General features: G+C 51.7%; 1 protein-coding gene and 1 long non-coding RNA gene across 4 annotated transcripts in view; both read right to left on the bottom strand.

Annotated features, from left to right (window-relative positions):
* Window positions 1-10462, bottom strand: part of LOC310855707 (hemojuvelin-like) — an 11134-nt gene extending 672 nt beyond the window's left edge. Inside the window, exons 1-6 of one of the 3 annotated variants that reach the window (XM_083760819.1) lie at window positions 10325-10462; window positions 9303-9700; window positions 8363-8692; window positions 7392-7888; window positions 5205-6015; window positions 4707-4855 (exon numbers count right to left, since the gene is read on the bottom strand). In XM_083760819.1, coding sequence (XP_083616945.1) covers window positions 5715-6015; window positions 7392-7888; window positions 8363-8692; window positions 9303-9700; window positions 10325-10412 — 1614 coding nt within the window. In that variant the 5' untranslated portion in view covers window positions 10413-10462 and the 3' untranslated portion in view covers window positions 4707-4855; window positions 5205-5714. Of the gene's footprint in view, window positions 1-4706; window positions 4856-5204; window positions 6016-7391; window positions 7889-8362; window positions 8693-9302; window positions 9701-10324 lie in introns of those variants that run through there. The other 2 variants (XM_083760821.1, XM_083760820.1) reach the window with 2 other exon arrangements.
* Window positions 10463-10502: 40 nt separating this feature from the next.
* The window catches only part of LOC310855803, a 4063-nt gene continuing 1365 nt past the window's right edge, over window positions 10503-13200 (bottom strand). The window contains exons 2-3 of the long non-coding RNA XR_014569024.1: window positions 12677-12795; window positions 10503-10525 (exon numbers count right to left, since the gene is read on the bottom strand). This is a non-coding gene — a long non-coding RNA (uncharacterized lncRNA). The remainder of the gene's footprint in view (window positions 10526-12676; window positions 12796-13200) is intronic.

The raw sequence follows: 13200 nt of genomic DNA, 5'->3' as shown, positions 1-13200 counted from the left end.
AAACAGCTAAATTAGCCGATCTGCACGAGGAATAGCAGCGCTCTCGTCGGGAGGGGGGGGGGGGGGGGGGGGGGGGGGCAGCACAAATATCCTACGAGTAGGGCAACCAAATGGTCAGCTATACGGCCTGCAGGGCGGGGGGGCAGTTTGTTTAACCCATTCTGACCTGAGATCAGATTCATACGAGGTTTCCGCCGGACACACACTGGTCTGATGAACCCATTCTGACCTGAGATCAGATTCTAAAAATGTCAGTCGCTCTTCGATTTTTCAAAAAATAGCAGACCTACAAGCTCATATCGCGCCACTCGGTGGCGCGATATGAGCTTGTAGATCTGCTATTTTTAAATAGCTAAAGCATAACATGATGCTGACACCAAAATGGGTGCCCGGTCAGAATGGTTAATGCCGCGATCGAAGGCTGAGGGGACAAAACTCCCACTGAAACGGACCTTTCTTTCCATGGCAAGGTTCTGTATCTTTGTCCAGGTGGCATGGGGTTGAAAATGCGATACAGTAGGAGGATGATCAGTGTCATGAGATACAGTAAAAGTGCTAGCCGTGTGATGGCCTTATTGTTTGTATCAGACAGTGTGGGTGTAGGGAGTCTGTTGGAGTCTGTTGGGCATGGGCAGTAGGGCATATGGTGTAGAAACATGCGGAACAGGTTGTTTCTGTTGGGCATGGGCAGTAGGGCATAAGGTGTAGAAACATGAGGAACAGGTTGTTTCTGTTGGGCATGGGCAGTAGGGCATATGGTGTAGAAACATGAGGAACAGGTTGTTTCTGTTGGGCATGGGCAGTAGGGCATATGGTGTAGAAACATGCGGAACAGGTTGTTTCTGTTGGGCATGGGCAGTAGGGCATAGGTGTAGAAACATGAGGAACAGGTTGTTTCTGTTGGGCATGGGCAGTAGGGCATAAGGTGTAGAAACATGAGGAACAGGTTGTTTCTGTTGGGCATGGGCAGTAGGGCATATGGTGTAGAACATGCGGAACAGGTTGTTTCTGTTGGGCATGGGCAGTAGGGCATAAGGTGTAGAAACATGCGGAACAGGTTGTTTCTGTTGGGCATGGGCAGTAGGGCATATGGTGTAGAAACATGAGGAACAGGTTGAATGCTTTTGTACAATAATAACAGATCACAACGCGACGTGTTGTGAGCTTCTAGATAGATATAGGTTGTTATGTGGTTAAACCAATGTTGACTGTTCCGATTTATATCTTTTCAACCTTAGAGTATATACTGTATGAATAGAGACAGCACCGGATTTCTCTTCCCATCCACTTGCATTAAGTTGCTCAAAAGCGCATGAGGCGATTTCACTCCTCCTTCCGGGTAGGAACAGAGTGCATTCTGGGATGGATTTGCCCCCCAATAACATAACGCGCTGTGCCGTTGACTATCATTGCACGCGTTCACAGTATGGAACAGCGTTCACGTATGAAACAGCGTTCACGTATGAAACAGCGTTCACGTATGAAACAGCGTTCACGTATGAAACGGCGTTCACGTATGAAACAGCGTTCACGTATGAAACGGCGTTCACGTATGAAACGGCGTTCACGTATGAAACAGCGTTCACGTATGAAACAGCGTTCACGTATGAAACGGCGTTCACGTATGAAACAGCGTTCACGTATATGAAACAGCGTTCACGTATGAAACAGCGTTCACGTGTGAAACAGCGTTCACGTATGAAACAGCGTTCACGTATGAAACGGCGTTCACGTGTCATGCATGAACGTGCACAATGATAGTCAACGGACCAGAATTGGCTCAGCGCTGCAATACCAAATCTGGCCACTATATCCAATTCGCCTCAGTGTTTCCTCCGGGCGCCGTCTCTATTCATACTGTATATACTCTTATGTTTGTGTATAGGACAACGTTTGTGCACACACACCAGAAGCTGGACATAGGAGGGGAGTTAGAGCCCCTTAAAAAAGGATATGACGGAGCTTCAGTGGTTCACAAATATGTACCCTGATGGTTAGCACAAGTTGAGCTGAGCCTTAGAAAACGGTTTATCTTTTATTCTTGAGCAGAGCCTTAGAAAACCGTCTTTCTTTTATTCTTGAGCTGAGCCTTAGAAAACTGTCTTTCTTTTATTCTTGAGCTGAGCCTTAGAAAACGTTTTTTCTTTTATTCTTGAGCTGAGCCTTAGAAAACTGTCTTTCTTTTATTCTTGAGCTGAGCCTTAGAAAACTGTCTTTGTTGTATTCTTGAGCTGAGCCTTAGAAAACGTTTTTTTCTTTTATTCTTGAGCTGAGCCTTAGAAAACTGTCTTTCTTTATTCTTGAGCTGAGCCTTAGAAAACGGTCTTTCTTTCTTCATGTCTTTCTCAATGCGGCAGTATAGAAAACTTTCGTTCTTAGAAAACTGTCTTTCTTTCTCGTCTGCCTCTCTGCAGCAGTCAAGGCAAAAAAGTCTTGCACGCGTACGGGGGAAAAAGAAAAGAAAAGTCGGAATTGTTTGAGTTACAAATCCTTCGTTAAAAGATCCAGGAGTATGGCAAACATCTCAGTCCACGCATTCAGGGACCGTCGTCGTCAGTGCATGAAATGTACCTTTAAAAACACAACACACATTTAGTGTCTATGTCCGGGGTCTTCAACGACCCCAAGGACCCCTTAGCTCTGAGAGAGAGAGAGAGAGAGAGAGAGAGAGAGAGAGAGAGAGAGAGAGAGAGCAAATACTGTAAAAATGGGACCCAATGTCTCCCTGCTTGGCACTCAGGGTTGGATAGGGGGGTCAAATCAACTAATGAAATGATTCCCTGCATGACTGCAGCTCACCGCTCCTTGGCTGCAGCTCACCGCTCCTTGGCTGCAGCTCACCGCTCCTTGGCTGCAGCTCACCGCTCCTTGGCTGCAGCTCACCGCTCCTTGGCTGCAGCTCACCGCTCCTTGACTGCAGCTCACCGCTCCTTGACTGCAGCTCACCGCTCCTTGGCTGCAGCTCACCGCTCCTTGGCTGCAGCTCAACCGCTCCTTGGCTGCAGCTCAACCGCTCCTTGGCTGCAGCTCACCGCTCCTTGGCTGCAGCTCACCGCTCCTTGGCTGCAGCTCAACCGCTCCTTGGCTGGCAGCTCACCGCTCCTTGGCTGCAGCTCACCGCTCCTTGACTGCAGCTCACCGCTCCTTGACTGCAGCTCACCGCTCCTTGGCTGCAGCTCAACCGCTCCTTGGCTGCAGCTCACCGCTCCTTGGCTGCAGCTCACCGCTCCTTGGCTGCAGCTCAACCGCTCCTTGGCTGCAGCTCAACCGCTCCTTGGCTGCAGCTCACCGCTCCTTGGCTGCAGCTCAACCGCTCCTTGGCTGCAGCTCAACCGCTCCTTGGCTGCAGCTCAACCGCTCCTTGGCTGCAGCTCAACCACTCATTGGCTGCAGCTCACCGCTCCTTGGCTGCAGCTCAACCGCTCCTTGGCTGCAGCTTAACCGCTCCTTGGCTGCAGCTCACCGCTCCTTGGCTGCAAGCTCACCGCTCCTTGGCTGCAGCTCACCGCTCCTTGGCTGCAGCTCAACCGCTCCTTGGCTGCAGCTCACCGCTCCTTGGCTGCAGCTCAACCGCTCCTTGGCTGCAGCTCAACCGCTCCTTGGCTGCAGCTCAACCGCTCCTTGGCTGCAGCTCAACCGCTCCTTGGCTGCAGCTCAACCGCTCCTTGGCTGCAGCTCAACCGCTCCTTGGCTGCAGCCTCAACCACTCATTGGCTGCAGCTCACCGCTCCTTGGCTGCAGCTCAACCGCTCCTTGGCTGCAGCTTAACCGCTCCTTGGCTGCAGCTCACCGCTCCTTGGCTGCAGCTCACCGCTCCTTGGCTGCAGGCTCACCGCTCCTTGGCTGCAGCTCAACCGCTCCTTGGCTGCAGCTCACCGCTCCTTGGCTGCAGCTCAACCGCTCCTTGGCTGCAGCTCAACCGCTCCTTGGCTGCAGCTCAACCCCTCCTTGGCTGCAGCTCACCGCTCCTTTGGCTGCAGCTCAACCGCTCCTTGGCTGCAGCTCAACCGCTCCTTGGCTGCAGCTCAACCACTCCTTGGCTGCAGCTCAACCGCTCCTTGGCTGCAGCTCACCGCTCCTTGGCTGCAGCTCACCGCTCCTTGGCTGCAGCTCAACCGCTCCTTGGCTGCAGCTCAACCGCTCCTTGGCTGCAGCTCAACCGCTCCTTGGCTGCAGCTCAACCGCTCCTTGGCTGCAGCTCAACGCTCCTTGGCTGCAGCTCACCGCTCCTTGGCTGCAGCTCACCGCTCCTTGGCTGCAGCTCAACCGCTCCTTGGCTGCAGCTCAACCGCTCCTTGGCTGCAGCTCAACCGCTCCTTGGCTGCAGCTCAACCGCTCCTTGGCTGCAGCTCAACCGCTCCTTGGCTGCAGCTCAACCGCTCCTTGGCTGCAGCTCAACCACTCATTGGCTGCAGCTCACTGCTCCTTGGCTGCAGCTCAACCGCTCCTTGGCTGCAGCTTAACCGCTCCTTGGCTGCAGCTCACCGCTCCTTGGCTGCAGCTCACCGCTCCTTGGCTGCAGCTCACCGCTCCTTGGCTGCAGCTCAACCGCTCCTTGGCTGCAGCTCACCGCTCCTTGGCTGCAGCTCAACCGCTCCTTGGCTGCAGCTCAACCGCTCCTTGGCTGCAGCTCACCGCTCCTTGGCTGCAGCTCAACCGCTCCTTGGCTGCAGCTCACCGCTCCTTGGCTGCAGCTCAACCGCTCCTTGGCTGCAGCTCAACCGCTCCTTGGCTGCAGCTCAACCGCTCCTTGGCTGCAGCTCAACCGCTCCTTGGCTGCAGCTCAACCGCTCCTTGGCTGCAGCTCAACCGCTCCTTGGCTGCAGCTCAACCACTCATTGGCTGCAGCTCACCGCTCCCCTTGGCTGCAGCTCAACCGCTCCTTGGCTGCAGCTTAACCGCTCCTTGGCTGCAGCTCACCGCTCCTTGGCTGCAGCTCACCGCTCCTTGGCTGCAGCTCACCGCTCCTTGGCTGCAGCTCAACCGCTCCTTGGCTGCAGCTCACCGCTCCTTGGCTGCAGCTCAACCGCTCCTTGGCTGCAGCTCAACCGCTTCCTTGGCTGCAGCTCAACCCCTCCTTGGCTGCAGCTCACCGCTCCTTGGCTGCAGCTCAACCGCTCCTTGGCTGCAGCTCAACCGCTCCTTGGCTGCAGCTCAATCCGCTCCTTGGCTGCAGCTCAACCACTCCTTGGCTGCAGCTCAACCGCTCTTGGCTGCAGCTCACCGCTCATTGGCTGCAGCTCAACCGCTCCTTGGCTAACGTGTGTGACAAATCGTACGACTTTTTACTTTGAGACACACAACACTATATAATTCCATAGATGTGGTTTACAGCACCACATCGGCCTGGTGTAAATTAATGATTTATTGTACACGCAGCCCTTACTATTAATAATGTTGGATTCATGTAAATGTACTTTAACCATTTTAAACCCCCAATACGTATAGTAGACTTGACCGTTCTGTACTTCTCAACTTTCCTTCCAAGACAATTAACCCTCCTTGCCGAAAATAGAATGATCTACAAGCTCACGCTGTTCACGGCTAATGTTCCCCTCAGAACAGAGGGTATGTGAAGCCCCCTATCCACACTTTTCCTGCGGGCTCCAGTTCCTGTCGATTTGAGCCAATGATATCCAATGAAATCAACAGGAACTGGAGCACACACAGCCCAGGAAAAGTGTGGATAGGTCTAGATCGCGGCCCCTCTAGGTCTAGATCGCGGCGCTCCACACAGCTCCCAGCAGGGCGGCGCTCAGCGCCAGTAGGACCGCGAGGCCGGGCCGGTGTGCACGCCCCGCTCCCCCCACGGGGGCAGGAGGAGGAGGAGGAGGAGGGGGGAGCGGCATCAGGTGCAGCCGGTCTTGGTCGTGGATCATTCCCCTGGCGTCCTCCAGGGCGGCGACGGCAGCCAGGCTGGCGTTGAGCTGCCCGCTGGCCAATACGTCAAACACGCACGCCCGGTAGTACACGTCTCTGGAGGGAAGCAGGGAGACGCAGTGGGCCTGGGCACTGCTGGAGGAGGAGGGGGAGGGGGGAGGAGAGGAGGAGGGGGAGGAGGAGGAGGAGGAGGGGGAGGGGAGGAGGAGGGGGATGAGGAGGGGGAGGAGGAGGAGGAGGAGGAGGGGGAGGGGAGGGGAAGAGGGGGAGGAGGAAGAGGAGGGGGAGGAAGTGGAGGGAGAGGAGGAGGGGGAGGAAGAGGAGGAGAGGGAGGAAGAGGGGGAGGAAGAGGAGGAGGGGGATGAGGAGGGGGATGAGGAGGGGGAGGAGGAGGAGGAGGAGGGGGAGGGGGAGGAAGAGGGGGAGGAGGAAGAGGAGGGGGAGGAAGTGGAGGGAGAGGAGGAGGGGGAGGAAGAGGAGGAGAGGGAGGAAGAGGGGGAGGAAGAGGAGGAGGGGGATGAGGAGGGGGAGGAGGAAGAGGAGGAAGAGGAAGAGGAGGATAATGAGGTGGAAGAGGAGGAAGAGGAAGAGGAGGTTGATGAGGTGGAAGAGGAAGAGGAAGAGGAGGAGGAGGAGGAGGAAGAGGAAGAGGAGGAGGTGGAGGAGGAGGAGGAGGAGGAGGAGGAGGAGGAGGAGGAGGAGCAACAATAAAGGTTAGAGTCGTTTGAGAGTTTTCATTACGGTATAGAGCGTCACAGTCCCGCCCCCCACGAGAGACCCGAAAAATAAATCCCTGCTCATTTTCCCCATAGACTTTTCAGAAAGTATTTATTTAAAGACGGTTACGCCGCGGACAAAGACAACTCTTCTCGTGACAAATCATGACAATAAACACAATGTTTCGTACGACGCTTAAAAGGTCTTTAAATAAATACTTTTTGAAATGTCTATGGGAAAAATGCATTGGGATTCATTTCCTGGGCCTGGCGTCATGAAAGGGGGTGGGACTGCGACGCTCTAGTCTATAAAATAGGTTTGCATTGTAATCCACATAGGGGGATTTTATAGATCGCCTAATATAAGAACTGTGTTTGAAAAATAAACAAATCATCCCGGCCGTTTCACTCGTATGGATATAAAGAATCAACTGACTGAGAGATAATGCTAATGTTACTGCTGCCGAATTAGTTCTTCACCAGAATCTTCACTAGAAACAGACTGCATCAACTATGACTGACTGACTGACTGACTGACTGACTGACTGACTGGCTGGCTGACTGACTGACTGACTGACTGACTGACTGACTGACTGACTGACTGACTGACTGACTGACTGACTGACTGACTGAAGAGACTTTTTGGACAACAATTCTTATATGAGACGATTTTAAGATGACCCAATGTTATTCTCCTTAGAGAAAAAAAACACTTGGAACCAGGGGATGAGCGAGTGACGTCAAGACTTCTGCATTCTGTAGTTGCCGAAGTCAACAATATAACTATATAATAACCTTGCGGAGAAGGAGGAGGAAGAGGAGGAGGAAGAAGAGGAGGACGAAGAGGAGGAGGACGAAGAGGAGGAGGAAAAGGAGGCGGGCGGCGGTGGGAGTGCGTGGATCCTCTGCGAGGCGGGGCAGCCCCACACACACAGCTGCACGTCCTGCTCGGGGCCGAAGGCCTCCGCCACGGCGCGCGGGGCTCGAACCGACAGCCCCAGGGAGCGGCCGCTCTGGCGCACCACCAGCACCGCGCCAATGTGCGGCGCCCGGATCTCGGCGTGCCTCCCGGGGCTCAGCGAGTGCACCGACAGGCTGTGGCTAGCGTGGCGCCCTCCGGAGCTATGCTGATGCACCGATAGGCTGTGGCGCCCGCCCGGGCGCCCGCTGCCTCCGCCGCCGCCGCTGCTGGTCACGGAGCCGTCGGCAAAGGCGGCCGGAACGTTGTCCAGCTCGGCCTGGTAGATCTGCTGATCGATGCACCGACGCCAGCTCTTAAAGATGATGGTGATCTGGGAGAGAGACAGACAGACAGACAGACAGACAGACAGACAGATCTTTTGCTACTGAAATGATCAATTAGTCATATGGAGAAATCCCATCATTTAACATGCATCTCAAAGGGAGAGAAGGACAGCAGAGTGCAGTGGGTGGGGCTTAGAAAATGTACAGAAGTAGTCCAAGTTGGAGAAGGTGAGGAAACGTCTAGTAAGCCTCTGTACAGAAGGTGAGGAAACGTCTAGTAAGCCTCTGTACAGAAGGTGAGGAAACGTCTAGTAAGCCTCTGTACAGAAGGTGAGGAAACGTCTAGTAAGCCTCTGTATAGAAGGTGAGGAAACGTCTAGTAAGCCTCTGTATAGAAGTCACATTTTCATATTATTGAGGTTCCATTTCATAACATCTCGTTCAGTGAGATCAGTGCATGGAGCACCACTCCAAAATCTTTAAAAGTGTGATTTAAGTTACAGCACTCGAACCCGACTCACTTTGGTCAGAGCGGTGGAGGAGTGGGCTCCGCCTCCTCCTCCTCCTCCGGTGGGCGTGTTGGTGGCCTGGACGTACAGGAAGTGGTTGTCGACCAGGGGCCAGGCGCCGCGCGCCGCGCACGTCTGGAAGTCGTCGGCGAAGGTGCGCACGTGGGGGTCTCCGAACACGCCGCAGTGCACGTACTCCGGCGCCGCCGGGAGGCGTGGGTGACACGCCTCCCCGGGGGAGGACACCGGGGGGGGCGGAGCCTGCGGGGGTGGGAGGAGGCGGGGCTGGGCGGTAGGCCCCGCCCTGGGGCAGCGGTGCTGGATCAGGAGGTCCTCGATGCCCTGCGGGAGAGAGGTTGTTTTATTTTAGTTTTATTTTTTAGATGTAGATATTTATTATTATCCCACGATTTTGCAACCCATTTTTTCACCCATAGGGCTGTATTTTGCGTGTCTTAAGTACCAGGTCTTATTACCTAACTTGAATAAACTAAAGACCTGGAGGCGTGATCAATGCTCTTTGGCTATATTCTGAGTGGCCAAAGAGACACGCATAATACAGCCCAAAAGGTGTAAAGGGAGAGTCTTGCCTGGACAGCGGAGTGGTAGGTGGTAGGTGTAAAGTCTAAGTGTAAAGTGTAAAGTGGTAGGTGTAAAGGGAGAGTCTCACCTGGACAGCGGAGTGGTAGGTGGTAGGTGTAAAGTGTAAAGTGTAAAGTGGTAGGTGTAAAGGGAGAGTCTCACCTGGACAGCGGAGTGGTAGGTGGTAGGTGTAAAGTGTAAAGTGGTAGGTGTAAAGGGAGAGTCTCGCCTGGACAGCGGAGTGGTAGGTGGTAGGTGTAAAGTGTAAAGTGTAAAGTGGTAGGTGTAAAGGGAGAGTCTCGCCTGGACAGCGGAGTGGTAGGTGGTAGGTGTAAAGTGTAAAGTGGTAGGTGTAAAGGGAGAGTCTTACCTGGACAGCGGAGTGGTAGGCCAGGTCTCCGCGGCAGGCCCTGGCCGTGCGCTTTGTGCACGTGCCGTAGGAGCGCAGCGCGCCGCAGTAGCCCCAGCTCCTCCTGGCCTGCAGCGCCCCCGTGTGGTGGCCACCTCCTCCCGGGCCCTCCACTCCGCCCAGGTCCAGGGGCCTCCGGGGGCCTCCGGGGCCCTCCACGCCACCGCCCAGGTCCAGGGGCCTCCGGGGGCCTCCAGAGCCGTCCACTCCGCCCAGCTCCAGGGTGGACCTGCTCCTCGCCTGTAGCGCCCCCATGTGGTGGCCACTTCCTCCGGGGCCCTCCACGCCTCCGCCCAGGTCCAGGGTGGCGGCCACGAAGTCCGCGTTGCAGCGCAGGATCTGACAGGATGTCCCCCGCGCTGCAGGGGGACGGAGAGGAGAGGGGGAGGGGGTCAAGGTCAAGTTTATTCATTATGTCCCAAACAAACTGGGCACTTCGTTTAACATACAGCAGATAATAAAAGCTCTCAGAGACATTACAAACAGTACAACATACATAACAACAGACATACATATACATTATCATAAGATACAGATGTTACATTAAATATAAAGTGCAAGCTATAAACACAACACAAGATATATAGCTAGATAGATACAGTATAAACACAACACAAGATATAGACCGATTCACAGAGGCGTGCCCTGGGCGCGGCCATTACTGAGGTGTAATCCATGGAGCAGGTGCTCCGTAGGCCAGGTGTAGCTAATCCGTGCTGCTGCGCTTAATAGTACACCTCAGTAATGGCCGCACCCATGAGGCAACCCTCTGTGAATCGGTCTATAGCTAGATAGCTATAAACACAACACAAGATATACAGTATAGCTAGATAAATATATAAACTAGATAAACACAACATGAGATCACGACACTGGTATCGGAATTCGGTATCGGCAAACACAGAAATTGAGGTATCGGGATCGGATCGGAAGCGAAAAAGGTGTATAGTTTTTGCTTCCGATGCGTGACGTTGATTGTTTACCTGCACAGCTGCACAGCTGCGCCAGGAGCAGCAGAGCCGCTGCCATGCTGCGTATCCATGGTGACGGTGAGCTGCAGTCCGCTGCCATGCTGCGTATCCATGGCGACGGTGAGCTGCAGCAGGCTTCCGTCTCCAGGGTTGAGGTCCTTCCCATGACCCCCAACCCACACCCCCCCCTCCCCCACTCTCCGCAAAGACACCCTGAAAGATGAACGACAGAAAAAAAAACATGTTAAACTTTCAACCCTCTTCATATCCTTATTGGTTCTGGTGACTGATATAGACACATTCAGAAACGAGTCTCATGGTCGCAGCAAACGCATTTCCTGTAGGCAGAGACGACATATCTGTGGCGTAAACTACATTTCCTGTAGGCAGAGACGACATATCTGTGGCGTAAACTACATTTCCTGTAGGCAGAGACGACATATCTGTGGCGTAAACTACATTTCCTGTAGGCAGAGACGACATATCTGTGATGTAAACTACATTTCCTGTAGGCAGAGACGACATATCTGTGATGTAAACTACATTTCCTGTAGGCAGAGACGACATATCTGTGGCGTAAACTACATTTCCTGTAGGCAGAGACGACATATCTGTGGCGTAAACTACATTTCCTGTAGGCAGAGACGACATATCTGTGGCGTAAACTACATTTCCTGTAGGCAGAGACGACATATCTGTGGCGTAAACTACATTTCCTGTAGGCAGAGACGACATATCTGTGGCGTAAACTACATTTCCTGTAGGCAGAGACGACATATCTGTGGCGTAAAACTACATTTCCTGTAGGCAGAGACGACATATCTGTGGCGTAAAACTACATTTCCTGTAGGCAGAGACGACATATCTGTGGCGTAAACTACATTTCCTGTAGGCAGAGACGACATATCTGTGGCGTAAAACTACATTTCCTGTAGGCAGAGACGACATATCTGTGGCGTAAACTACATTTCCTGTAGGCAGAGACGACATATCTGTGGCGTAAAACTACATTTCCTGTAGGCAGAGACGACATATCTGTGGCGTAAAACTACATTTCCTGTAGGCAGAGACGACATATCTGTGGCATAAAACTACATTTCCTGTAGGCAGAGACGACATATCTGTGATATAAACTACATTTCCTGTAGGCAGAGACGACATATCTGTGGCGTAAACTACATTTCCTGTAGGCAGAGACGACATATCTGTGGCGTAAAACTACATTTCCTGTAGGCAGAGACGACATATCTGTGGCGTAAAACTACATTTCCTGTAGGCAGAGACGACATATCTGGTCTACATTGAATGGTAATCGTTTAAAATTTAAAGAAATTCCATGCAACCTTTCATTTACTTTAAATGTATTATTTTGATTATTATGATTTATATAAAAATCACACCCGTGTGAAGTGAGGGGCACGCTTATCATCTTACAAATTATGTAAAACAAACATTAAGACAAAACAAACATTAAATTATCTTTATTGTCAATGGCGTTTTTAAAACAAACATTGAACTAAAAACAAACAGTAAACCTGTATATAGGTAATACTGTATTACCTATATACAGGTTTAATGTTAGTTTTAACAATAGATTCATAGATGGGGACGTCATGTATTACTAATAGTTCAAATAGTTTTATTGATTTATATTGATTTTTATAAATGTCGTAACTGGCCTAAAACTATCCCACTGAGCATTTTTGTAGTCTACGGCTAAATGGCTAAAATATGGTCTAAGAAAATGGGGTAAAAATAGTCGGTCAGATCTTCTAAATATAGACCGTCTATAAATAACGTTGAAACTACGTTTTTTTTTTTTTTACGGTCATTTAGCCGTCTAAAAGCAGACGATTGCTCTGTGGATATTTTAATTAAAGACAGTAATTCTAGAATAAAACACATACAGTATCAGTATATCGTACGCTATAGAGCGCACCCTTTCATGACAGCGCCAGGCCCAGGAAACTAATCCCAATGCATTTTTCCAATAGACATTTCAAAACGTATTTATTTAAAGACCTTTTAAGCGTCGTACGAAGCCAACTCTTGTCGTGACAAATCACGACAACAAACACAATATTTCGGACCAAACAAATAATTACAAACAAGAAAAAAAGAAAAAAAAAGTGTTGTATTAACCTGCCGTTTTTTTTCTACTTTCTAATTGTTTGGCCCGAATTATTTTGTTTATTGTCATGATTTGTCACGACAAGAGTTGGCTTGGTCCGCGGCGTAAACGTCTTTAAATAAATACTCTCTGATAAGTCTATGAGGAAAATGAACGGGGATTTATTTTCCCGGGTCTCTCGAGGGGGCGGGGCTGTGACGCTCTATACCGTTGGAGGTACATCGCTGCAGTACCTGCGCGGTCCAGTAGGAGGTGCTAGCTGAGGTGGGCGGGCGGAGCAGACAGAGGCTCCTCCCCCTGGGAGGCCATTGACACGCCCACGCGACTGTCACGTTGGCACGGAGCAACACACCTGTACAAACACAGCAATGACAACAATCACACAGAGCAACACACCTGTACACACACAGCAATGACAACAATCACACAGAGCAACACACCTGTACACACACAGCAATGACAACAATCGCACAACAGGGTATCTAGTCCGTATAGTATAGAGGAGAGGCATACTTAGACATAGCATGTGGCCACGCAGCAGTAATGCAATGCAGTGAGGACATGAATAACCCAAAATTCAGTTAAAAGCTGCCAAGAGTGTAGAAGTTAAATGACTACAGAGGCTGCCTGACGAAGGTACAGTGGGAGTTTGTTTTTTTAGGCAAAGCGAGCAGGCCAGCAGTGGAAGACCTTAGGGGGCGGTTTGGGACATATTTAGGCAGGCAGTCATGTAGGTAGGAAGGTGCGAGACCATTGA

The sequence above is a fragment of the Protomyctophum parallelum genome (assembly GCF_964188405.1).
Source record: "Protomyctophum parallelum genome assembly, chromosome: 3".
Classification (NCBI taxonomy): Eukaryota; Metazoa; Chordata; class Actinopteri; order Myctophiformes; family Myctophidae; genus Protomyctophum; species Protomyctophum parallelum.
This window is presented reverse-complemented; position numbering and strand designations above follow the sequence as displayed.